This window comes from Drosophila busckii, chromosome 3R, assembly GCF_011750605.1.
Source record: "Drosophila busckii strain San Diego stock center, stock number 13000-0081.31 chromosome 3R, ASM1175060v1, whole genome shotgun sequence".
Taxonomy (NCBI): domain Eukaryota; kingdom Metazoa; phylum Arthropoda; class Insecta; order Diptera; family Drosophilidae; genus Drosophila; species Drosophila busckii.
The window spans coordinates 10,887,106-10,915,092 of NC_046607.1; the positions used below are offsets into that span (position 1 = coordinate 10,887,106).

The window sequence follows — 27,987 nt, forward strand, 5'->3', positions numbered from 1 at the left end:
ATTTGACTTCGAGGCGTGATGTACGTTCGCTGCGCGCGGTTATAAGCTAAATTCAAAAGTTAGTGTTAATATTAATAAATAAAAAGATAGTGTTAACTGAAGACTAACTACGAAATTAATTAACAACAAACGACTCACAAGTGAAACGACAAAGCGCAAGTGAGAGAATAACTAAAAACTCAAGCAGACCAAGAAGCCAAAACAACGCAACAGCGACACCTGTTTGCCTGCATTCCTTTGCATGTGCATGTGCATATGCATAAGTGTGTGAATGTGCGGTGGTAAATTATTTGGCCGAGTGTTTTAGTTGAAACAACGTGTATTTATTTAATTTGTAAATAGCTGAAACAGTTAGCAATTTGCTTGGCCATTGCAGCAATTGCAACAGCTTAACAGTGATTTCGTTTCCCGCCGCGCCTGCGTAAAAACAGAAAATAAAAAATAAAACAACTCGCATACCAACAAACACAAACAAAAACCGGTTCGTGTGTACTCACACATATACACAATATCCACCAGCAAAGAGGCGAGCGAGCACTATAAACAAAATACTTGCGTCTCTTTTTGCTTTTGCTTGGGAAAAATAGAAATAGAAGAAAACAACCGAATACCAGGCGGTGAAGAAAAGTGTGACGAAAAATTAATAAAAACAACAAAAGAAATTATCAGAAGAAATTTGAAAATAATTGTGCGAACGGAAATTGAGCTTGGATAGGGAGGGATTAATGTGAAAGCCTTATCGTTAAGCTAACTGAATAACTGAATGCCCCGTCCCGCGCACCTGTACAACGAAAGTGAATTAAAGCAACGAATAATTGTAACAGCAATTGCCCAACAAGTTTCTTTTTAAGGGACCCCCCCACCACTCTACGCTTGGGCTTATCACGAGCCACTTGTTGACGAAATTGGTGAGTAAACTTTATTTTCATTTTATTGTTGCTGTCGGTTCGTTTTATGACTTGCTCTTTGACTAAATTTGGGCACAGCGTATTGTTTTATATAGAAATGCAAACAAGTGCATGCCGCTTGGGTCGGTGCGGTTCGGTTCGCGGTTCATTGACCAAATATTTGGAGCTAACCATAAAGCTGTCTGCACTTTCACTCCAATTTGCGCGCCAAAATTGGCAAATACGACATGCAGTGCATATCTCAAATTGAATAACAAATGTAATTCATTTGCTTTTTTGAGGAGTTACAACAAAACAAAGTTGATATTGCCTTGCAGCTTCATTAAAAATCACACTCGCCTTTAAATTTGTTGAGTGCAAGGCGAGGCGATTATGAGCTAATCAGCAAATTGCTCAACAAAATTGCGGAACACACACAAAAGCGAAAGAAACTACTTTCCATATGAAATCAACCAATTCGTATTGCAAGTCAAATTTTATTATATGTGTGTATGTTTGATTTAGTTGGGTTGCAACAAATGCAATTGGCAGCATGACTCACAAACTGCCAAATATTCCCACAAAAATGCAGCCACAATCATAGGCCAAGCAGTCAGTCAACAACTTTATAGATAAAACAAAAGCAACAAGTTATATAAAAACACGTTCAAACCCAAAGCGAGCGAGCGAGAGCGAGAAGGCGTGAGTGGAGCGGGAGTTAAGGAGAGCTGGGAGCACAGACGACGTTCACTTTGAGCCACGCTTCAATTGCAAATGCGCCCAGCAAGCAAAAAAAAAAAAAAAGCATTGGCGCAGATACGCGTTGCTACCAGTTGTTGTTGTAATTGTAAATTCTACAGGTTTCAGTGTAGCAGTTGTTGCCTTAATGGTGCACAACAATAACAACAACAACAACAACAGCTCAGCTTTGCAATTTTACGCTAAAACTAAAAAGGCGAGCAATCGAATCGCAGCAATCGCTGTTGATCAGCCAAGTTGCACCTCCCCCTTTATACGCTCGACCAGCAATCATAGACAACAAACCAGGCCACAACTATTGCAGGCAGACAAAGAGTATAATTCGTAGAATTTCTGTGTAAATTTAACAGCTGCTTAGATTATTAAATATTAGACAAAATAAAAAAACAAAACCCAAAGCTGTTTACATTTAAAAACAGCAAGAACTGCTTATGTTATACAACTTTAGACCACTGTGCACACACTGTGTGCGTTTTGTGTGTTTGGGTATGGCCCGTGTGCCACAACAACGTTGCAAGCCAGAGTTGGCAACTTGGCTAAATCGTTTTGCTGTTTTGTTGTTTATTATTATTTTTGCTTGAACAATAACAACAACAAACACAGCAGCAGCAGCAGCAGCAGCAGTCCAACTCGTAATTGTTTCATAAAAAGCAAAAAACCGGAGTTGAGTCGATATACGTATTGAAAACAGGTGCTCAGCAATGCTTTTGCTTTTGCTGTTGCTGTTGCTGTTGCTTTTGGGGCAACACTTTTCGTATTCAATTATGGCTTATATGTCGGTACACAAGGTTATTTTGTGTGGCAAAAAGGGCGCAGCGCATATGGGGGGGCGTATTGGCTTGAATGGAATGGCTGCAATGCATTCGCAAGTTGGTCGAGCTGTACATAGTTATTGGAGTGGAAACTAACTTAAGAACCTCACTCAAGTCCAGCCAATTCCAGTATATATATTTTATAAAAATTAGTCATAGTGTTGATTTAGTCACGCGCACATCTTCGCTCACATAACGGTAAATATGTTATTTTGGTTTTATTAAGGACAAGGCTGCGCCACAGTGTGAATCATTTTGTTTTGTTATTGGCTCGCGTACACTTGTCTTCAATTGTTGTGTGGCGCTATCTAAATTGATTAACATCAGTGAGTAGCAAGATAATGTCTACCTCAATTGCAGTGCAATGTAATGCTGTAAAGTTGGACAACAACAAAGTTATATCAAGGTGATGGCAAAAGTAACTCAAAAGTTAAGCAGCGAGTTCAGCAGCACATCAAATGTCAAGGCGCACACACGTGCAAACATTTTATTGCCAACTAAGCACAGTGTCAAAATAATAATAATAATATAATAATAAACAGACAAACACACACACACACACTCGCATAATGTGGACAATGAGATTGTATCTCAGGTTACGCCGCCGCCTTTTGTCGGCGCATTTGGCTTAACACTTGATTGCAACTCGTATCTAGAAGATACAGCTACAACAGGTGTGTGTGCTTTGCATACAACGAATACCGTTAAATCTGATATACCAGAGCATCATATATCGCAGTTGTTACTGCCTTCAGTTTTTAGTCGTAACTGCTACAGTTGCCTCAGCTGCTAACAAAATTGTTGCTGTCGCTCTTCAGTTTTTTATACACTCTGATATTTTTATTAGAAAGAATTAACTAATATTTTTGAAATCAGAAAAAAATCTAACTAAAAAACACAAGCGCTGTCAAGTTTTTTACCGATATCGGTACGATCATCAAAGTGTACATAAAAGTTGGTTGCGCCCAACTTAAATCTACTCCTTTTTTTTCACCCTTTTCAATATTAATTAATTTGTTATTTTACTTGTTTTGAGCCATTCGAAGCGCAAACCAAGTAAGTTTTGCATATTTTGTTGAGTCTGTAAATAAAATCAAAGCCGAAAATAAATCGCAAAAAACAAATGTAGTTTATTGAATTTACTTTTATTGTTTTTTGTGCGAGGCATTTTAAATTGAATTTCTTGCGGCGTACGGCGTACGGCGTATTCAAGGCACTATTTAATTGCCCATTTGACCTTATTTATAAACGTAAGCATTCTTCTTAATAGCGATTTATTAATAATTAAGCACTCGCATATGTATTGTGGTTGCTTTAATTAATTAAATTTCAGCAAAGAACTTTAACATTTATGCACATTGGTGTCAAAGCATTTAGAGAACTCAAACAATTTTGAGTTGAAAGCAGCCAAATGCGTTTGATAAACTGTATTTTGTAGCTTGCAGCTGTAACAGCTGTACCCAAAAAAAAAGAAAAAAAAGAAAAATGCTAGAGCTGATAGCCGATTCCCCTCTCGCTCTACCACGAGTAAGCAGTGTGCCAAATATTTACATTGGCCAACAGCTAACGTATACAATTTGCACACGATGATAATAACTTGGCTTGGCAGCTGGCCTGGCCTTAGCTGTAAACTTAGCCAAGTCTCTCAATCTTCGAATTGCAAGCGAGTTTGGCACGCGCTGCGCAGTGTGTGTCAAATGCTTAAATCAGCAAGTAAACTCAACTTAAGTGCATACTACATATAGATAGATATATATACATATTTAGTTTGTGGCGCAATTTTGAAACTTGTCTTGTCACATGCAAATTGCTCGCAGTCATTGTTTTAAATTTAACATTTGATTTCGAACAATTACTTTGCTATTTATTTCGTAAGCATCTCTATTGTAATATTTCCTGTTGCAATTAATGGCCAATATCAAGCATAATCGCGTTTCGATTAAATAATCAAACGTTGACGTTAGTTAAGTTGCTGCTGCTCACAGTGGCTGCTAAAAGTTGAACGCCTGATCGACTGTTGTCGCTGTTGCACTCGTAATTATGAAAGTTTTGCCGTTGAGTTAAATGAACGGTATGAACTCATTTCGAAGAGTCAAGTTTATGCTGTGGTTGCTGTTGTTGTTGTTGCTGCTGCTGCACTGAGTCATTCCATTTCATTCATGCAGCGCCAACAGCTCTCGGTCTCTCGGAAGTGAAAAGCTGCCAGTGACGATGACGGCAACAACAACAACCACAACTGCAATGTTGCTCTCAAATTGAACCTGAAACCGTGGCAGTTGCAACAACAGCTAACGCCTTGCAACATGATACAAAAGTGCCTATTGGCTTTATGCAACAACAACAACAACAACAACTACTACTACTTATAATGAGAGCAACTGCAGCTTGTAGACAACGATCAGCATTCGCAACCAAACCGAGATCCAATCCGATCCGCATATATAGTTATATACTGAGAGCGAGTGCCGTTGGCAGCGAGCGAGCTAACGCTTGTCGCCTTCAAAGACAAGTTTTACACCAATTTCCGCTGGCTTTTCTTTTGCCATAATTTTGCTCGCTTTGGCTTGGCTTGGCTAAAGGTTAAAGACTTTTGATGTGCCTGCTGGAATTCGCTATAGCCATAATTTCTATGTACCTTTAATGGGGCTTTAATGTGGCAATTGGCTTGCGTTAAGTATACGCCGTGTGTGTGTATGTGTTAATTGAAAATCAAGTGAATCAAATTGTTGCAATTGATATGTGGCAAAAGCCGCTTAAAATGCCGTCAAGAAATATGCAAGCGGCTGGATGAGTTGACTGTGGCCAACGAACAATAGTAGACAATCTATATTCGAACTGAATAATAATAATATAGAATACCACAGGTGGATAAGAATGCATTTAGGGATTGAATAAATCGAGTTTGAGGTAAATCAAGTTGAAGTTAACTCTATCAAAATATTTCAGTAAGAATGCATCTGAGCGTAATTCAGATTGGAAAGGAGATGAATGCATTCGATAATATCTAAATTCAAGATAAATTAAACACAAAAATGATTTCAATCTTTTACATCTGTTAGTTCGAAGAAAACTATAATTTATGCATGGCCTCTACAGTTTTTCCCATGACTCAACTTTAACATTGCTAACTCAATTAATTTATGCTCGTTGACCAACAAGTGTGCTTAAAGATACTTTCAGATATTCTTGAGCACCCCAGCACGTTGTCCAATTAGCGTCGCTGGCCACACATTTCGCTTGTTTATCTTTTCTTTACCTTTATTTATTACTTGCAATTTGTTTTTGTTTAAACAAATAGCGCATAGACACAAAAGCGTTAACAATAACCAAACAAAATAACAAAAAAAAAAAACAAAACTGATTTTTTTTTATTTTATTCGTATATTTCCGTTTGTTGTTTTTGTTTGCTCATGCTATTTTTTTTTTGTCAATATTCTTTTTTGCAGATTTTTTTTTTCGTGCTGTTCTGTTTATTTTTCATGTTGGGCTCTTTGTAGGTTAGCAATGTGAAACCTTGAAATTGCCTGTCAGCGTTTTAAGCTTCAATTGCCTTAGTCGTCGCACAGTGAGTGCCATAAGTTCTCACACACTGCCCGCCTGTTGAATGGGCAGCGACCAGTTTTGCGCAGTGTATTGAAGCTTGTGCCAATTTGTGTAAATTATTTCCACACTTGCTATTATTACAATATTTTGTGCACAATGGCTAATGATTTATTTGTGTTTTTTCTAGCGCTCCTAAACAAAATTGCCGGCTTTATGAGCTGCCAAGTCTGCGATACTATTTTTGATTAAATAGTGCACATTTTTCACGTAGTTTTCCATCAACTTTATGAGGCATAAATCAAAGTTTTTACGGCGCACTGGGAAAGCGTCGGGTATTGTCAATAAATTTTGGCTCGCTGCTTGTTGACGCGACCACAGACTATTTGGCCTAAACGATTTACACCCATATATATGTATGTATATTCGCGTTTAATATTTCGCCAATTTAAAAACAAAACCAGTTTAACTGAAATTAGGTAATATGCTAAAATGGAAAGTAAAGCGCACAATGAAAACTGTAGTTAAGGATAAACTAACTCTATAGTTTTAAACTTTCTTTGCTTGCTCGAAAACTCGCATGCATAATCAAAACATTTTCGAGTCGCATAACTTGTCGAACAAAATTTACATGCAACGCCTCAATCTTGTGAATTTTTTCACCTCAACCTGTTTGAATTGCAAGTTTTATATTTATTTTGGGTGCGACGGCGCTTGATGTTGATGGATTCAACTTGAGCTAGAGTTGGCAGACGCGACATTTTTGCCAAAGTTGCTGACTTGTTTTTATTTTTATTTTTATTTTTGTTGTGTTGTTTTTTGTTTTGTTTTTGGGATTTGGTTTTTTAGGCCGAAATGATTGCGCTGATTACGTGACGCTGACAATTGATTTGTGCGCCAAAGCAAATTGTGTGTTGCCTCCAGGCCAGACCAAGCAATTGTTGTTAACTTTAACGTTAACGCATTTGGCTGGCCATATGGAATGAATTAACTGAAGCTACCAATGCGCAGTAGCCAAACATAAGTTCGTGCGCTGCGGCGTCGGCGGCTTAACAACTCTGCTGCTGCTGCTTTTTTTTTATTTTTCAACGTGGATAATTTTTCATGAAGGTTTTTCAGTTGCTGTTGCTGGACAAAGGCCTCAATTCGTGTGTGTGTGTGTGTATGTGTTGGCAATTGTTGTTGTTAAAATGTGCATAGAATTTATAATTTGTAGTGCTGAGTAGCCATTTTGAAATATGTGAATATTTTATTGGCATATTTATAGAAAGACATTAGGCCAAATGAGTTCATGCAAAGTCTTAATTCAAGAATAATTTAAAAAAAAAAAAGTAAAAACAGTCAAACTAGCTTGAGTGCGTTTTTAAATAGTTTGTATGTCTCTCGGTCTGTTCGCATGCTATAAATATAAAAGATACTCGGTATCTTTGCTGCGGCTGCCGCAGCTATGACAGTTATTTGTAGTCTTATCATGACGACTCATGGCATTTGCAAAGAAACCTGAAACCCGCGGCGATTTCAGTTTAAAACAAACGTTGCATACTAAATGATGGCAAACGAGCAAAAAACACAGATGTATAAAATAATTCGCATATATTAGAATTTATTACAGCAGAAAGGCTAAAGCAAACTATTGCGCAACAGCACAAAAGGTGGGATACTATATATATATACATATATCTATATGTTCATCTAGGCACGTAGGCCAAGTACTATGTTAGATTAAGGACTGCAATTAGTTGGAGCAAATTTTAAATTACAGCTATCAAGAACGCACGTCTTCGATTAGCTAAAGCTAAAGCTAACCGATCCGATCCGATCGCATGTCACAGACGCTCACACGCGATATTCAACACTTAATGGCGATTATCATAATTGACTTTTTGGGCAATTTCCGTAAATATAATGCCTTGGCAAAATAAAATTGAAATTTATGGTTTATTATAGGGCAAAATGTATATTATATTTTTATGGCTACATATTTAACTTTATTATTATTATTAATCTTTGTTTTTTTGGAAGCAATCAACTTTATTTATAACAACAATTTTAGTTAACAACAGCAGCAGACACTCGTTAAATATAAATAAGGCAATTACTTCATAAGCGCAGCTTGCGTGACAACTGTAAAAATTGGCAACACACACACACACAGAGAGACACCCACATACACGCCAAATTGTTTGTTATATTAATTTGTATACTTACACACTTGTGTGCTCATTTGTCTATTATTGAAGACAATTAGAGTCTAAAGTCAATGTGTGCTGTTTGTATTTTTAGCAGCTCTAACTAAACCTATTTTTAGGCTCAAGTTGCAGCAATTGATTCAGGTTTAAATTAATTGCCGAGGGGCGTGACACAAAGCGAGAGAAAGAGAGTGAGAGAGAGAGAGAGCGACAATTTTAATTGGCACTTGCACTCGCTTGTGCGCGGTTCGCTGACTCTTAACCCAAGACGACTTTTGTGCAGCCAGCGTCAAAATTTAATGAATGAATCAATGTTCATATGCATGTATCACATACATATGCGTGTGTGCGTGTGTGTGTATGTAATTTATTACAGTTATGGCGTCTTGCTACTCTCTTTCCATAAGTACTAATGACAAGTTGAGCGCTCTAGTTATAATGAGCTCTGTATTTAAGCCCTATAGCCTGAACAGTAATTGCGGTGGGCGGTGGGCGGTGGGCAATCAAAGCCTAGATAAAATATTGCTAGATAGCATGGCTACTAAGCTGATTTGATATTGTATTGTTTAATATTTGACATGTGTGTATAATTAATAAGACAAACAACAACGATTACTTATCGATTTATGAATCGTTTATAAAGTACATAGTGTAGATGCAAATAAGAACTTATTGAATTCTGAGCGATTTGTTGCGCAATTCTCGATAATTTGTTTAAGTGTTTTTTGCTTTTGTTGTCTCAGCTTTGGCCCACATGCGGTTAATATTTTTGTTCTCTAAGAACTGTCACCCACACACACTTGCATGCCATGGTATGTATGTCAGCGCTCAGTCTCTCACACACATACACACACACACAGGCACTCTCGCGTCACTTAAACTTGACCTTATATTCATTTATCGCTTATTACTGCATATTGCTCTAGCTATTGTTATTGCTTTTTATGCTTCTTGTTCTACTCACTACTGTGTTGTTGTGCTTTTTACGTCTCGCCTTTTGTGGCTTGTGCTTGTGAATGGAGGCGCAGACCTCAAAGCCAACGGCCGCCCACTTGCATTCGTAGTATTCAGAAGCGAGCAACTGTGCGAGCGAGACAGCAAGCATTTATTTACATTTCCATTTCCATTACTCTTCAGTCTCTGTCTCTCTGTATGTTCACATGTGATTGTGTGGGCACTTGTCTTATGCTAATCTATGCATATTATAAAGCCACACACACACACACACACACAGCATTTTGTGTCTTAATTTTTAGCAGAGCTAATTTCCTCGTAATTGTTGCGCAAATACAATTGCATCTGTATGCAATGTGTGGAGACTCTCCACTGGAGACTGCAGCTGCAGTTCTTTAGCTTAATCTCCGCAACAAACAAACAAACACTCTGCCTCTAATTTATCTCTATTATAACTCATTAAATATGCAGTGGTAGTGGTAGTGGTAATGGTATGAAAATAAATCACTGTAAATGTCTGAAACAAGGCGTTATACTTCGCCTCGGTGTCTTATTGTAATTTTCATTTTTAGTTTGCATTTGATATATGAGCCAGCCATATGTTCTGGCTTTAATGATTTCGGCCTTATGCGTTCTATGCATTTGCATTCGCTGCTGCTGCCATAGAGATACCGCCTGTGGTCTATTAGACTCGGCTTACACGACACGAAATTCCAGCGGAAATTCCTCTAGAAACAAAACCAAATTAAAATTTTTCCAAACAAAGCGCTTAGAGGCAACAAAATGGCCGCTAATTCCTAAAGTCTAGACTCAAGACAGAGTTTTAAGCCTTGCCTAGACCTGTTTTCTAGGCCAAATTAACACATGCGCGCACTAATACCAAACACACAACAACAACAAAAAACCCAAAAAAGGGCAGTAATGTATAAAAGGAATTAGTGGAAGAACCTGCAACGCTTTAAGGTTCAAATGAAAATTGAAAACGAAATTGGAATGCATTCATTCCATTTGGAATTCAGTCGACTGGCTTCGAGTCTTTTTAGTTTTTTTTTGTGTTGCGGTGTTTTTGACCTTTGATGTGAATGTGAAGATACTCTGGCTGGCTAGACCTGTATAGAGCTCTATGTAGATGTAGACTGAGTGCCACTCTTATGAAAAGCTGATTTTATAATCAAATTCATGGAATTTGTTGTCTTTAGGCGCGGCTCATACACAATGATCAATCAACTACTGCAGCAGCAGCTCAACTGTGGAATCAAAACACACAACAACGAAAACAACAACAACAAATACAAATACAAATACAAATGTTTGTGAATATGATTATGAGTGGCTCGAACTTGATTCACATGCACTGCGAAGCGAGTTTAATTGATTCAAATGAATCTGAAGCTGACGCTGACGTTTTTGTCTATCCCTTGTCTCCAGCGCTGGATGCGCTGCTTTCCGTATTATTTATATACATATATAGATGTATATAGATATGCATGTAAATCGATGCATAACAACTCCCAGTAGCTTAAGGCTTGTCTCGACATCTCTTCCCATGGCGTAAGGCTGCGGCTTCAGTTTCGGTTTCGGTTGACTCTTCAAAAAGCGCGCTCTGGGCAATATCGTGAGCTGAACGTCAATGGAATTATCAAAAACTGCAAATCACATGCAACTGACAATTGTGATTGTTGCTATTGCTGTTGTTGTTGTTGTCGTGTCATGCAACATTTTGTGCCACTGTGTTTGGCATTGTTTCTCTTTCTGTTGCTCTTGCGGCTGCTTATAATTGTAAGCGCTGCCCTTGCCCCCTCGCACCCTCCCCACTCCACCCCGCCGCAGCTGGCGTTGCCCAACAATTGGACACTTGTCAGTCAGGGGCGTTCATGTGCATCACGTTGAACTTTTGAACAATTGTAAGCGGCCTTTTTTGCTTTTGCATTTTTTACATTCGCTGCGGTCAAAGTTGACTGACAGACGCTGAATGTCAATGTGCATTCGATATACACACATATATCTAGATACAAATATATAGAAACTTGTAGAATGCTCCTGCATATACAATTAAGTCTCGAGCTGATTGCAATTGTGCTTAATTACAAATACAGAAAGCATCAATTCGTAGGGCTTGGGTTAAGGGTCGGTTCTCAAGACCTTGAGAGAGGTACACAGAGAAAAACTTGTTGGCAATAGCAAAAGTCAATACGCAACCCCTAATTACAAGCGTCTGTCTAATGTCGCTTTGTAATTTGAGGCCGAGAGACCCTTGTCAATAAAGTCATAAGTACATACAAACAGCTAATAGCTTAAAAGTAACTCTAGAACCCCTGAGGGGTTAGCGAATAGGCGGGCCGGGGCGGGGCGGGGCGGGGATTAGGGCTTAAAATTGTTTTGTTTGCGTAGCTTGTGTGAGGCTTATCTCTTTGGGAAAACCATGCACAAATGGCCAAACAGTCATCGATTGTGCATGTGACTTCGGTACTTGCTAATTGCCACAACAACAACAACAGCAGCAACAGCAAGGAGCAGTTGCCGCCAGGTACGCAGACAAGATCGATAGCTGAGCGACAAATGTGTTTGTGTTTGTGTTTGCGTGTTAATGTTGTCCTTGTAGGCAGGGAGACAAACTAATTCAAGTATGCAGCAGCAGCAGCAGCGGCAACATGTGGCAAGTTGGCAGGTAGACTGCAGCGTAGCCAACTGTGTAGAGTCTACTCAAAATAAAATCATTAAAAATAATGAACGCACTTCCGCTGCGCGTATATCGGGGTCTTAGAACTCTGGCGAGCATTAAAATGAGGCAAGTTGCCCACAACATTGGGGTTGGGAATGCCGCACAAATTAAAAGGTGCGCGGTGGCAACCAGCAGACGTCGTCGTCGTCGTCGTCGTCGCATCGTGAGCTGCTTGCCTACCAATCGCAATTACATATGTAAGATTGTATGCCCCGTCCCCGTCCCGTCCCGACCCGACCGGCAAAACAGATCCAAGCCGAACAGAACAGAACCACGAAAATCAGTAAGATGTGGGCAAACATGAGCGGAAATAAAGCGCAACGCATTGAATTTTTCCGCTGCGCCACTCATGCGCTCTCGCTCGCTCGCTCTCTCGCTCTGCGGCTATAAAAATGCGCGTAAAAACAAAGGCAACTTGCCTTGGTAACTTGATTGTGGGGGCCGGACCGGGCCGGGCCGGACGACACATATAAATTATCAACGACGCAGTCGAGCTATCCAGGCTATGCCAGCCCAGATCAGTTGCTAGTTACACACACACACACACAGATACACTTTGTTGGTAGGTACAGCCTACGCAAAAACTAAATGAAATTCTGCTGGCAAACACTTTTTACAAGCTATGCTAATCAAATGAAATTTGAAAATGAAAATGAATTTACCTAATAAATGCGTGAGTGTGTGTGCGTGTGTGTCTGGAATCGATGCACTCACTTTGATCTCTACTTTATGGCTGAGATACGTAAATTTCTAATAATATTTATTACTCAAATACCCGTACGACTTGACGCTAAAACGACGACGCACCCAACTGGCTAACAAGCCCCATAAAAATAAGAAAAAAACACACTACAGTCTATGACAAATATTGTGTTTTTAGCCTTATGCATAAATTAGAATTAAAAATCAATATAAGCAACAACTTGAGATTCGAATAAAAACAACAATTTGCAATTGTTGTTGCCATTTATTGAGGAAGATACATGTTTGCTTTTAATGAGATACAGTTGAGCAACTCAATATCCAGATTCATATTTTGCAAGAATGCGCTATCTATTCTATATCTAAAATATATTTTTATTGCTTTAGCGACTATTAATAGTGGCGTATCGTAAACTCAAATTGAATAACAATAAAACTTGGCTCTAATTGCAATCGAATGTTTTTGTTTATAATTTGCTGAGCGTCTTGAATGAAGAGCAGTAATTGTTAGCAGTTAACAACTGGCTAAATTACTAACTGAACTAAGTGAATAACTTAACTGATTGGGACGACTGTTTTTCTATCTCTCTCTCTATCTCTCTCTCTCTCTCTTAAGATGGGTGTCTGTTATGGGCTGTTTACACAATTGTTATAAAAAGAAAACAAAACAAAACACAGTGGCAAAGTGCGGAATCATTTTGTTGTTGCTGCTATTGTTGTTGTTGTTGCTGTTCTAGCTGCGGCGCTTTGCTGGCTTATTAGACACACACTTGGCTTTATTTACTCAGAGCGTCATCGTCGCCCAAATGGCGCATGAAGTGCGTTAAGTGCGAGAGGCGAGTGGCGAGGGCCAGGAAAATAAGGTCAGGCCGAGAACTTTCCAAAAAAAAGTCGTGTGGTATATGTTTTAGTGCTTGTCGGCTTTGCTCTTGCTGCGCTTTAAACTACATATTGGCCAAAAAAAGCAAAAGCCAAACAAAACGAGGTGCAGAGCCGCAGACTGTGGCACAAAACAATTAGTCAGCCTTGCTTGGGACTCCATTTATAACTGACAGTAGGAAGAGGCCGCTGCGATTGACACCGAGAGTGGTGCTGTGGATTTATGTTTGGTTACTGTGTTAACCCGTTTCGGTGCTGGTGTTGGCCCAGGCAATTACCAAGCCCACAACATCATAAAAATACTTGAGAGTAGACTGAGGCATGCTGCGGCCATAAACGCGTTTCTTTCAGAACAATTGCTTGATTCATGCAACACTCGTGGCAACCTACATAAATGCAAGTTGTTGTTGTTGTTGTTGCTGCTTTTGTTGAACCAGCCAGCCAATCGACTTTTGATCAAATTTAAGCGCATTAGTAGTTTGATTTATTTTCTTGCACAAACATTTTTGTCTTTTAACATTTTTGAGAAAGCGCAAAGAGCTTTAAAGCTGCGTGTGAAATCATTTATAAGTTTATACAATGAATATATTTGTGCAATTTATTTATTAATATTTCTTCTACTCTTCTCTTTGCAGCAAAGTGGCAACTGCAACAAAAGTTCTAGGTAATTATTTAGTTAATTTATTAAATTGATTTTAAGTGGAAATACACAGCTGTTGGCCACAAACACAAATTCAGGCTAACGGTGCCAAACACACGCTAGTGACGAGTCTATAACTGCTGCAGGCACGCAACGCTTTGCATGCTTCACTGCTGGCTCATAGAACATTAAATGTGGGTCAACAGAGTGAGCGAGAGAGAGAGAGAGAGAGAGAGTGGGGTGGGGAGGGGGCAATAACTTACATAACTGTTTGCTTGACCAGCTAATGATCCAAGCTTACAAAAATTCCCATAAGGCGCGCATTGAGTTTTTGCACCTGTTGTAACTGTTCAAGCGGCATTTAAATGTTAATTTTAAGCACGTTCGTTTTTGTGCTTGTGTGCGTTTTAATTGCACATGCACATACATGTGTGTGTGTGTGTGCTGCTGGCCCTAACCTTTAAGCGGCTTTAACTCCACACTCTGCAACGATGATATGGCCAAATCCCCAGCAATCGAAGCCGACTTACAATTGAGGTCGCCACTCATCCATCCAGCGTACGCAGCTTGGCGCTTGTCGCTCGTCGCTCATCATATGCAAATCTTCATAATTAGCCCCCCCCCCCCTCCCCCACCAAACGTTTTTTGTTGTTGTTGGAACCAATGTGCGTTATATTTAGAGATATTTTGGTTTTGAGGTCACAGCTTTCGAGTTAAACAGCCGCCGCCGCTATCGATTAAGTCTTTAAGCTTTAAACTTAAAGCTGGAAATTGCACAATCATTTACATGAACAAGCAGCAAACAATTTAGCAAATGTTTTTGCAAATATTTATATTGCACTTTACACTAGCTTGAACTAGAATCCAAGTGCTCAGTCTAGTCTAGTCTCTATCGCTGCTGTCATTAGTTATAAATTTTATAATGAACCGTGTTGTAAACAAACATTATATGACAAATGCTTGCTAAACTCCAAAGCAGCGCAGAAAAAAGTGAATTTAATGCATTAACTTATAAAACTCATAAATAAAGCAACACACAAAAGCCACAAAGAGTTGACAAATATTTTTCGTGCATAAATTACAAAATGTCGTCATTTGGTCAAAAGCAACAACTAACAATAAGCATTGACCAATAAATAAATAAAAATATACAACAGCTTCAGCCGACAGTGTAAGACTCTACAAAGGTTCAACTGATGCTTTTAAGCAGCTTACTGAATTTAATGAAATGGTTCTCAATAATTCATTTATTTTCAGTCGACTGCGATCGGTGTCGACGTTGTACAGAGTCTGAAAAATGTAAAATATTTGTGACAAGCTGTAGCTGTAGCCAGTAAACAAGTTAGATCACATTCTTATATATTTATTGGACGTCAATGTTAAATGCTTATGGCTCAACAATTAATCAAATGCTTTCATTAAGCATCTAAACACTTTTATTAGTCAAATCAAAAGTTCTGACGCGTAAAAGTGAAGCTGATTTTACTTTGATATTGTCTCAATTTCACTTGACTGCGGCACGTCTGTCCATTTGGCCAATTGGCCAATTGGCAACACGCAGCTGACTGACTTGACATGTCAACTGAAGGTTTTGGTTTTGGGCACAGTGAGAGTTAAATTCTTAAAGTAAAAGTTCGGCACTTGCTCAGCTGCAAATTGTTTTGGCACATGCCTGAAATCTCCCAAAATAAAGGGCTAGTTAACTTGGCTAGACTTGTCTGCGCGCCTTTGTCTGAGGCAGAGCAACAATTATAAATTCGCTAAGCTGTTTGGCAACTGTCCATGGCGAACAGGGGGGAACAGTGGGGATGGCTAATAATGAAAGGCCACAAAGGAAAAAAAAAATCAAATTTCTGCGTCAGCAATAATTGTTTCCTTCGTATTGGCGCGTTCCAAACAACAATAGCAACAACTTGAAAATAACAATATCGCCTCAGGTGATTAAAAACAAAAAACATTTATTTTTATGCTTGTTTTACTTTTTTATTCACTAGAAATCTTGTATATGTGTGTGTGAGTGTTAATTTATAATAATTGATTAAAATTTATTTTTAAATTTAGCCAATGAATTATTTATTAATTTATTAAGCTTCAGCTGCGGCATTTACATACATATATGGGTTTATACTATTTAAATGCCATTCCCAGATACCAAAATCAAAAGAAAAAACCGTAGATATATATTTATTGAAATTCTATTTGCGGAAATTTAATAACTTGTAACTTTTACCCAGACTGCTGGCGCATTAATCGAACGATTAATCACATTAATTGCATACAATGTTATAGCTCGATAAGTTATGGCTTGGCTCGGCATTTTCTCTCGTGTGTATAGGGAGAGTTGTTGCTTCGCTGCATGCACAAGTGGCAAGTGGTGGCTCTGGCTGTGGCTGTGGCTGTGGCTGGTGGTTAAGCACCCAGCCAGGCAGCCTGCATAGCTGAAAGTCATATAACCGATACGGAAGATAGTAAAGCTGTCGCGGAACCTTCTCTACATACTTACATATACATATATGGCGAAAAATTAGTTGTAACTTTCATTGCGTGTGGCATTCATTGCCCAAAATACAGTCCAGGCCTGCGGGTCTGTGTGTCGCCAATGGAAATGCATTTAATGCGCTGCCAATTTGTAGCCAACAAATTGCCAAACAACAAATAACAAACAACAACAACAGCTACAGTGGCACTTAAACTGTTTAATGTTTGGAACGTAGCAAGAAAACTCGAAGCAAAATCCGATACAACGAGAAGCTAACTCTGAATTAAAATTATTATAAGCAATTATTTGAATAATAGTGTGACTGGGCAATGATTAGATCGCAACAAAGAAATGTATACAATATTAAATTATTATATCCATGCAACTCCGAGCTTATGCAACTCTAATAGTTATTGTTTAAACTAAAGCGTGCCGCTAATACGTTCAAGTTTATAAACTATGTCATTGTTTTCACCTGTCAATTGGCAATTGCGCATTTGAATGAAGAGCGACAGCATTTCCAATGTTGTCACGCTCTATCAACATATATGTGGTTAGAGTTCGGCTTAGAATATCATCGACTCAAGTCGCTGGTTAATTTATTTCAATGTGCAATTTTTACTAGGCTATGCCTTAGTCTCTTGTTATACAATTGTCTTTAAATAGTTTAAGTGATTACTTTTTGTGGCCAGTTTGCATCTTTAAAATAGTAACAAAAACAAAACCTGTATAAAGCGCACATGTTAATTCCAACTGGTTCCCACAAGATCTGGGCAAATAAAAAAGCCACAATACTCAAAACACCTTTTCCCGAGCTCGTTGGGCTTTTTTTGTTGCTGTTGTTGCTTTTGCTTTATTTGCGTATTTTATTAAGACGAGCTAATAAACAAATTTGTGAATTATTTAAATGCAAAGCGCACATTGTTATTTTTTTCACGCTGTGCAAAAATAAAAAAATATCATTGCGCACTAAATCAGATTTTATGCTGGCCATATATTTATTAATACGTCTTAGTTAAATGTTAGGCAATGCCGCCTTCGAATTAATGCAAAGCTTTTAGTTTTGCTTTTAGCCTTTGGAATTGGAATTGGCATAACAAGTGGAATTCGTAAGCGCTAATTGAAATTCAATGGACTTGCGATTGATTGTTTGTTGGCCAAAGCCAAAGCCAAAGCTATTGCTATCAATAGCAAATAATTACAATGCAAAAAGCAGTGTGTTGTCAACTGATTTACAAAAGACTCGTAGTTATTTTTAAAAACGCTATTTGCGTTTTAGAAAAGATTCAACACAATATCGAAATGTTCTAAAATTTAGAAAATATTTCTAGGCTATGCATTTGAGTTTTGAGCATTTACGGAAGTCATGGCGCTTTTCCCATAACAAACGCCACACGTAACCAAGAGCACCCTTCGCTATATGGCCACACCAAGGTTCCACTGTTGGCATGGCCACTGTGCGGTTTTGTTTGTTGCTTTAGTTTGTAAATTTTACTGCAGTTTTCTATACAAAATGAGCGCAAATATTGAAACAAACCAAAGCTGAACAAACTTTGACTTCAAATTTGCAAACAAACAAAACAAAAACAAGCAAAAATTATGGTTTCACATATTTTGGCAGCTGGCCTACACACACACACACACACAAACTAATAGCAACAAAACAGCTAAACAAAAAGCCAAAACTTTTCAAAAAAATTTTCTCACGTAACAAGTACACAAAGCAAAGAAACAAAACAAAAAAAAAGCGCAGCTCGGGCTGGGTTTGGAGCAATTTACTTGGCGTCGCTGCTGTTGTTGTTGTTGTTTGTGTCTAGCTGCATGTGTGCAAACACACAGACAAACATTCTTACACACACACAGACACTTGTGTAGTTGTAGCCATGTGATTTTGTTAGCAACATTGTTTGCCAATTTTTTGGCGTCTGCGCAATCCATAAGCGCGCATTAAAAGCTGTTTTTGTTTTTTTTTGTTTTTGGGCGCTCGACGCGATTCTTAATATCAGGCGATTGCAAGTAGCCAGCAGCAGCAGCACTCAACAACCTTGGCTAATGGCCAATTCGACTGACATGGCGATATCAACATGCTCACCGAGCTGGAGCTGGAGCTGGAGTTGGAGTTGGTTGGTGTAGACTTGTTGCGCTATTGGCTGTTGGCGTGTTGCAAGCGCAGTGCAGCTCGTAACTTAATGGCTGGCTGGCTACCAGCTTCGGCTTCGGCTTCAGCTCCAGCTCCGCCCCGCTCCCGCTGCATTCGCTCATCTCATATGTGTATGTGTGTGTTGGCCAATTTGCTGGCTATGACTAAGCAGGCGGGCCAACTGCCAGCCGCCTGTTTATCTTAGCCAAGAATTTGACTCTTGATCTTTGCCAGGCTCAACTGTCCAACTGTCACCGCTCAGAGCTTAACTGTGCCCGCCTGCGCCTGCGCCAGAGTGGAAAATTTTCCGCATGAATTTCGACAAATGTGCGTTAATTGCTAGAGCAAAATAAACGCGGCGCTAAAAGCCGAACGCGCCCGCCCGCGTGAATTATATTGAACTCCCCAAAATAAACAGCAATAAAATAGCAAAATGTCGCTAAATTGCAAATTGACAAATCAAATTACCAAGTTTAATCGGCAGCAATTGGTGACAGGGATTCGCAAGAAATTTATCAAACTTTAACACATTTTATGCATAACAATTGTAACAAACTTGGACAGTTGAAGGATAAACAATCGATTGAACCCAATACTGAATGGAACTGAATAATTCCAGCTTGAGCTGATGCCATCAGCTTGTTATGTCTTTAGCTTATTTACAAGCTGTTTACATCACATTTGGGTAGGGTCCTCATTTATTTGTAAGCGCTACAAGAATTTACATTTGTATGCCAATGGCGGCAAACAGCAATTAATCAGCTTTTAGCACATTATTTAAGCATATATAATTGATGACAAGCACCCTCTAATGAAGTCATCAGTGGGCAAACAATACACGTTGCCACACCTGAGGAATGTTGCTTGCAACACTTGCAACAACAACAATGCCAAAGGACTTGGCTTGTTAATTTATAATCAATTTGCGTGTTGGCTTTTAATTTAGCTTAGAATCGCAAACAAATACACAGACAGAGTTACATATGTATGTGTTAATCACTTGGCTGTGTTGGCCAAACGTGTTCTGTTATTCAATCAGCCAAAGCCAGCGCCAGAGCCATAAATATTATTAATTTATATGGCTGCTAAACACACAAATGTGTGCTTATTTATAAATTACATGATTCGCCATTAGGCTGCCATATCGAGTATATGGCGGCATCAGTCCAGCTCATCTTTATTGTTTATTGCATGTGATTTGAGCGGCTAATTATCATGCATATATATTAATCAACTAAACTAAATAAACCAATATGAATATATGGATTGCAATTTGAATCACAAGACTGGACACAAGAAATTGGAATTATTGCTTACTTGGCCAAGGCTGTAAAACTATTGATTTATTTTATATTAAACTTTGTTACGTGATAATCAAATTGTTTTGCTTGGAAACAAAAAAAAAGCGCAAAGCAACGCCTCGAGAAACACTTTCTCGTATCGCTCCCATAGTCATATAAGCGGATAATTGTATTTTGGCTGGCGAGGCTCAACTTTTACCGCCACGAGCAACACTTGAGCCGATTGGCATTTTGGCTGATTGAAAGCAACGAAAACAAAAACTATAGTTTTTAATTAAAAAAAATAATCAAATCAATGCACCAAAATCAACTTTTAAATTCAATTAATATGGCTGTATGTGTGTGTGTGTGTGTTGTAGCTACAAAATGTCAATGGTCATGCTGCAATAGCTGCCTGCCTGGCTGCAACAATTGCTGCAACTGCCACAACTGCTTAGCTGCTGCTGCTGTTGCAGTTGTTGTTGCTGTTGCTGTTGCTGTTGCTGTTGTGCGAACGCATACAAAACACACATTAAGTCGCTGCTGCCGCCGCTTTATTCGCATGTTTTGCATTTTTGTTATTGCTCAATTAACCCGCTTAGTCGCAGTATTTTTCGCTAATAAATTTTTAGACATGCAACCCTTTATTTAGCCCGACGTCAGCAGCCTCTATTTGATTTGTTTACTTGTTGTTGTTTTTTTTTTTCCAGCTTATTTGTCGTACTATTTTTCAGTTTCAGTTTTTTTTTTTTTCTTTAGTTAAAGTGAAACTTGTCTCCATTGTTGTAGTTGAGAAATGATTTGTACAATAAGACTACGCGTAATTTATATGCGAATCTTAGACTGCGATAAAAGCCAAGATAGCAGCCTGGAAAATAACAAATAATTATAGCCAAAAATGGCCAAGATTGTGGCCCAGAGCTTTCACAATACGTACGTATACTTGTTATTTAGGCCTTTATTTTCAAATTGTTTTGTTTGCGCTGTGCGGGTTTGTTTATTTTCACTCGCTTTTAATTAAATAATTTTTATAAAGCACAAATATTTGCATTTATTGTGCGCTTTATTTTATTATTTGTCTGTCTGTCTGTCTGTCTGTTGTTTTACGACTTAAAGGCCACGCATATATGAATATTCAGCTCGTACTATTCTTTTGTTTTTTGGACACACAAAGTGCCTTTATTTGTTTAAAGCCTGGCTCTTAAAATGTTTATGGGCCGCTGCCTAAGCTGAGCTGCATTTCAATGAGAACATTGCGACAAGCGAATTCGTCAAATTCAATTGATATGCCTGTAAGGCAAGCCTTACTGCCATATATATATATATATGTGGTATATATATACACGATATATACGATATGCATGTGCACATGCGAGATTTTCGAAAATTAAACTTCAGTTTGCTAAAAATGATGTCAAGGCATTCACTTTCAAAATATAATATAAGAGATTTTAACTGACGGCAAGAAATTTAATAAAACCAACAACAACAGCAACAATTACAGCAGACAGCAAAACGTAAAAAAGCTAAAAATACAGCAAACAAAAAAAATAAAACTGAAATAAAAGAAGATAAAGTGATTTTGAGAAACCTGCTGCTGCCTCAATTAACTGAAAGCATAAAGACAAAACTGAACTTTATGTCAGTTCAACTGGGTCTCATTAAACCGCCGCCGCTGACCCCTTTGGCTACCCCCCATTAAAACGCAAAACAAAAAACATAAGCTAAGCATTATGATATGTCCGTCTGTCTGTCTGTCCGTCTGTTCGACACAAAGGCAAATAATGCATTGTTCTTTTGGTTAGAGCGAGAGCTTTACTCTTAATAGACTCGTAGCCGCGTAATTGCTGCGAATTTGCTGTACTTAAATCTCACTTTTATTACAAGCATTCAGTTTTGTCAATATAGCGACATATAGTATAGTAAAGTAGTTTGTTTTTTTTTTTTATGGTGCTTGCCTGGAATTTGTGCAATTAATTGGCTGTTAAGTCATGTGAGTTGGCGCACACAGTTGGCCCGGCCAGATAAAGACTATCAGCCCAGATTGGCGCTGAATAACAAAGAATGCTAAACAGCTGAAAGATAAAATACCTTCAAAGGCGCCTGCGGTCTAAGCTATTTTCATTTAGCATTCATATATATATATGCGAATGTCATAAGTTTGCCTGAGTCAGCGTCAAACTCTCAATACAATTTTCATGCGATCAATTCAATCAAATGCATTCCAATGCGTTCGCACGTACAAATCTGGCAAACTTCCTTTCCATTTTGTTGTTGTTGTTGTTGCCCAAATTCTACACTGGCTGACACACATGTCCAAAATACGTATTGCGAAACTGTTTAATTTAGTTTCAAGTCTCATTTATTTATTTATTTATATTTGTTGTTTCTCTCAATTTTGTTTGTTCGGTATCTTATTCTGCTTTTCAATGTGCCTGCCTATTTATTTTGAGACATTCTTGGCGCTCACTTGACCGAACGTGTCTCGGTCAGTTGTTCAGCGCTTACGATTTACTTAAGCCCCACTAGACACATGGCTATGTCCAAGCTAGACAGAGACAGCAACATGGCCTGTAGCCACACGCAGTGCTATAACTAAATTCAATTTGGCTTAGACTTGCAGACTGACTAGCCAACATTTTTTTTGTCTTGCCTTTATTATTTATTTCGTTTTGTTTTTGTTTTTCAAATCAACTTTTCAATTTGCTGTTGACACAGTTTTATGCCAAGCAAGCCAGCTAAGTGCACTGCACCTGAGCAGCTTTGAGCATAAAGTGCGCATAATAAATTGCATTTTGTTGCTGCTGATGTTGTTGTTGTTGCTGTGCTCAGTGTCGCTGTTGTTCTCGATTGAGAACAGCGTCAGTCAACTGCTTGACTTAGCCTTAGACAAGTATCTTATAGATACTTTTGCAGCATGCAAGTTGCTTCAGCAAGTTGAAGCGCTTGGCCTGTGGGAAATACACAGAGTACGCAAATTTAGCTCTGTCCCATTTGTGATCAGCTCAGACGCCACATCAAATAACATTCAAATTAAAAATGCTTACAAATTATGTGAGAGACGATGATCAATCAGTTTTGTAGCCAGACCTAAAAATAGCAGCAAAGCCAAATAAAGTCGAAAACGAGTAGCAGCTGCTTCGACTTCGTTCTACCAACCTGGCAACTGGCACCTGGCCTGGCTTAAAGCTTCAATATGCTGGCTGCCCGCAAATTAGTTTCGTGGCTGTAAATTTATATTTCACACACAATTTATACAAATTGGTCGCACTTCCTCATTACTCTTTTTGCATTTGAAATGTCTTTTTTGTCAACCGTGTGCACTTTGCACAAAAGCTATATAAGAAATTAAATAAAAGGCTGGCTGGCTGGCAATTTATGTGCATACGCGGAAATAGTCAAGGCATAAGTAACAAAACAAACATTAATAATGAGCAGGGCATGGGCGTGCCCATGGGCGTGGGCGTGTTCAGCTCTTAACAATTACTTGCTTTCTTTCCCTTCTGTACAACATCTCAGCGTGAGCAACAGCAACATCATTGTTTGCTTTTTTTTTATTTATTAGTTTTTGTATTTCTTGCTTGGCAAAGTGAAAACTTAATGTGGATGTCAATGCCCCAGGGAGGAGACGACTACTGGGCTTTCTCAGTCAGCCACCCGCATGGAAATTGTTGACATTAAGCTGCAATCAAAAGTGAAAGCCATTAAACCTTTTGGCGCAAAAGCTCAAGGTCATTGCATTGCCCACGTACCAAGCGTTCAACTCTTGATTGCAACTTGATTAGAAATGAGAGTTAGTTTAACTACAAAAGTTCAGCCGAGCTACTCGGTAATGAGTTGCGAGGAGAGCTATCGATATATAACAATATATATTCCACTTTAGTAAACAGCTATGTAAATCAAATAATTATAGGCAAAAACGTCGATTTGTTATAAGATCACTTTATTTCAAAATTATATGTTAAAATCGATTTAATTGATCAAGCAAAGTTTGATCAATTAATTTCGCTTTAATTTGTTTATGTGCATTGTTAAGTGCCAAGGGGAGCAGTAGGGCTCAACGGCTGAACGAGCTAACAGTGTTCTTACCACGATTAGATAGCGCAACATACGGCACATGCAGCTTACTTTTGGCTTTTTTTAGCTTTGACAAGATTAAGTCAAGATGACCGCAGCCAAGTGATAACAAAGCACAAGTGTCTGATAGTAATGTAGTAAGTGCCGTTAAGCCAACATGATGTTTAACAAGTGTGTGTGTGTGTGTGTGTGTGTGACATCAGTGTTTATTAATAACTTTAATTATTTTGATAATATTTCGCTTAAGACAGAAACGTGCGCAATTCGGTGCTAGACAAAGATTAAATCACTAATCACTGGCGTTAAATTGCAACTAGCCAAGTTATTGTTCTATTTAATCATCAAAAACCTGTAGTTTTAATGCTTTGCTTGCCTTTTAAATAGCAATAATTTAGCAAATAATGTGAACAGAAATAAACGCATGAGTATAAAGTTTAAGTGAAGTTTTTTTTATGTAACTATTGCATGCTAATTGTTTTGTAAGGTGTTAAATTATGCGGTGTAATTAGTGCTTGTATTTGTTAAGTTGACAGTTGCTGGCTTAATTGATAATTAAGTTGTAAATTGTATATTTGACTGCGCTAAAGTTATTTCAGCGAAAGTGTATAATAAACAAAGACAAATGCAATTAAATTGCTATAAAATGTAATAATAACAAAAGCCAAGGTGCGAATGCGCAATTTATTGCTTAAGTTCGTTGGCTATTCATTTAGTTTAGAAACAAAATTCCATTTAAACATTTACTGTTCACGCCACGCCCTTGGCAATAACAATGGCAAATGATTCGCAGCAAGCCGCAAATATTTATATACTTATACTTATGGTATTTGTTTTGAATTAATTTATGACTGCATACACTTAATTGTTTATTTAATGTTAATTTCTTTCACAATTGCAACTCTAATTGCAGCTACATAACATGTCACAAGTCAACGTCTACTGAGTACCAGTCGCAACAGCAGCAGCAGCAGCAGCAACAACACAGTCACATAATGGCAAGCAACAATAACAACAATAACAACAGCAACACGGCTGAGCCGCTGGAGAGTCGCGATGAAGTTGATTTCATTGCGGTTAGGCACAACAATAATAATGAGTATGAGGATTTGAGCAGCGCCAGCGGCGTTGTAATTAGCGCCAAAGCAAACACAACCATAATAACAACAGCAACACCAAACAATGAACCAAACCACAGCAGCAACGACAGCAACAGCAACAGTAACAACAACACATTGAAAAAGCTTAAGGAGCGTCGCACGCTCTTTAATTTTGGCAGCAAGAAACAAAACGCCAGTCACAAGTCACAGCAAGCAGCCACGCCCGCGCCTACGCCCACATCCACTCCGAGCTGCAATAGCCTGCTGCTGCCACCCACACCACCAGTGCCCATTGGCACGCCGCCACGGCAGCACAAGTTTGTGAAGAGCAGCAGCATTGCCCGGCTCTTGGGCAACACGTACAATGCACGCAAGTTTGAGCGGCAGGAGCAGAAGCGTCTGGCCAATGAGGCCAGCGGCAAGTTCAACACATTCGGCGGACGTCGGCGCAGCGCTGGGCCCTATCTGGAGCGCTTCAAGCGCATGTCCAAGGAGGATGGCGACATAGCCGGCGACGATGAGAGCATCAAGGTGACCAATGTGATGACGCTGACCACAGACTCGCGCGATCTGCAATATGGCAGCCGGCAGGAGCACGTGGGACGCAGCGATGCGGATCAGTTGAGTGCCAAGGCTATGCGCACGTTGACCCGCGGACTGGGCAAACTCTGGTGGAAGCGCACGCACAGCGTGGACATAAGCACACCCGATCCTGAGTATAAGGTGTCCTATCTGGGCAATGTGCTCACAGGCTGGGCCAAGGGTGAGTCTCAACGAGCTCAACGAGCTCAACGAGCTCAACTTCCAACGAGAGCTTAACAAGCTAAAGCGCTTCTCTTCTTTCTTTCCATTTCGTAGGCGAGGGCTGCGTGGAGAAGCAGCTGAACACGCTGTGGCGCAATTATACGCAGCATGCCAAGCCCGATGTCATCATGCGCATGAAGGTGAGCGCCTCCGGGCTGAAGGCCACGACCAGGCAACACGGCCTCACCGAGTACTGGGCCAATCGCATTACCTACTGCTGTGCGCCCAAGAACTATCCGCGCGTATTCTGCTGGATCTACAGGCACGAAGGACGCAAGCTCAAACATGAGCTGCGCTGCCATGCGGTGCTCTGCAGCAAGGAGAAGATAGCGCAGGACATATGCGATACACTTCGCGTAAGTCCTTACAGCAATGTTTAAATTTGAAAGTGGAAGTGGATTCTATCTTCTTTTCTTGTTGCTTACAGGATAATCTGGAGAGCGCTTTGCGTGAATTTAAACGCGAGAAAATTCTTAAGCAAAACGCGCGTCTCAGTCTGGCGAACGCAGTGTATGACAATCCCAGTCTACCCAGGCGCAAGATTATGCTCAGCGTGGGCGGCAATAACTACAGGCCGCCGCTGGAGCGCTCCAAGTCGGCGCCCAAGCTGATGGCCATTGAGGAGGCTATTGGCGAGGAGGAGGGTGACGAAATAGAAGATACCAACGAACCAGAAATGAAGCCGTGCTGTCAACGTGACTCACTCTATCCCGCCATGACGCTGGGCAGGCGTCGCTGTCGTCGTGGACACTCGATACGACGCACTGGCAAAATCCAAGCACCCAGTGCCTGCTGCTCCCATCAAGTGGTTGACATACCTGAGCTAGAGCTACAGGAGCAGGCGCAGTGCAGCACAGTTACACCATGTGTGAATGAAGGCTCCGACTCGGAGGACTTTGAGAAGCTTTTAAAGTTCGACACGACGCTGAGCAACGAGCTCTTGCCGTACTTTGATATGCAGCTGCATAAGAACAGCAGTCAGAGCCTCGGTAGCCTGAGCGAGCTGACGGTGCAGTTGGCAGCTGCGCAGGAGGAACTGGAGGAGGAACCACTGAGTCTGTTGCCCACCATCAACAGCGATCCCAGCGCTGATCCGCAGGCTGACTATGATGGCGAAGATGTGGTGCATTTGCGCCGCAGCGGCGTTTGCAGCGATGGCGAGGAGGATTTTCTGGACGATGCGGATGATCATTATTTTAGACAGGCGGCAATGCTCACCATGCTGCATCGAAGCTCGATGCGCAAGCGCAACAGCGTTGAGGCCAGTCTACAGTATCGTCATCAGCCACAGTCGTCCATCAGCTCCAATACGTCCAGCTCGACAACGGCCAGCGGCACAGCGGCGTGTGGCGCTGCAGTGGGTCAGCAGTGTTCCGCTGGTCCGGATAGTGATGAAGGTTCCATTTCAAGTGGTTGCGAAACGGCTAGCACTGTCACCAATGTCAACCAGGAGGAGTACAATAAGCCACAATCGCAGCATCAGGTGCTCGAGCAAATGTTGATGTACCAAAGACTGCAGGACACCAAGCAACAGCAGCGACACAACAGCGATGCTACCAACTTCAGCAGCTCCAGCAGTATAACGCTCAAGCGCAACAGCTCCACATCGCCAACCGAATCGCTCAGCGGCCTGGAGGTGTCCATGGACAAGCAGCAGGCGGATAGGGCAGCCATTTCGGATGATGACTCTGAGTGCAGCGATGAAAGCGGCTATGTGGAGTTCCAAGAGAAAGCCAATGGTGCTGTGGTCGCTGCGGCGGCACCCGTTAAGCCACAGCTGCCGCCCAAACCGGCGCCAAGACGTTCGCTTACCCTAGCCAAGGGCCCAACGGCAACGGGCACATCAGTCTGAGCTTCAAAGCCGCCCAAAAGTATGCTTTATATAATTTAAACACAAACATTGTTATCACTGATTTGTAGTTCGTAGGAGAGATTTTATTGTTAGTTGTTTAAATGCTAAGTCGTTTTGTTGCTGGTTCATTATACAAAGAAAATAGCCTAACGATATTATTGCACAAATTATTTT

General features: G+C 39.9%; 1 protein-coding gene across 2 annotated transcripts; it reads left to right on the plus strand.

Moving 5' to 3' along the window:
• The first annotated feature begins 27 nt into the window (after nt 1–27).
• Nucleotides 28–27,985, plus strand: LOC108601250. 2 transcript variants are annotated; one of them, XM_033293999.1, is made up of 5 exons: nt 28–908; nt 14,080–14,108; nt 24,971–25,920; nt 26,016–26,317; nt 26,389–27,985. In XM_033293999.1, the coding sequence occupies exons 3-5, from the start codon at nt 25,053–25,055 to the stop codon at nt 27,811–27,813; spliced, it is 2,595 nt and encodes an 864-aa protein (XP_033149890.1). In that variant the 5' UTR covers nt 28–908; nt 14,080–14,108; nt 24,971–25,052; the 3' UTR covers nt 27,814–27,985. The 2 variants fall into 2 exon arrangements, with proteins under 2 accessions (XP_033149890.1, XP_017844638.2); XM_017989149.2 differs by lacking the exon at nt 14,080–14,108.
• Nucleotides 27,986–27,987: the final 2 nt, after the last annotated feature.

Excerpts from the sequence above, each read along its gene's own strand:
- LOC108601250 (XM_033293999.1), top strand. The coding sequence starts at position 25,053 with ATGGCAAGCAACAATAACAACAATAACAACAGCAACACGGCTGAGCCG. Across the intron at positions 25,921-26,015 it reads GCTCACAGGCTGGGCCAAGG|GCGAGGGCTGCGTGGAGAAG; the intron begins GTGAGTCTCAAC and ends TCCATTTCGTAG. Across the intron at positions 26,318-26,388 it reads ACATATGCGATACACTTCGC|GATAATCTGGAGAGCGCTTT; the intron begins GTAAGTCCTTAC and ends TGTTGCTTACAG.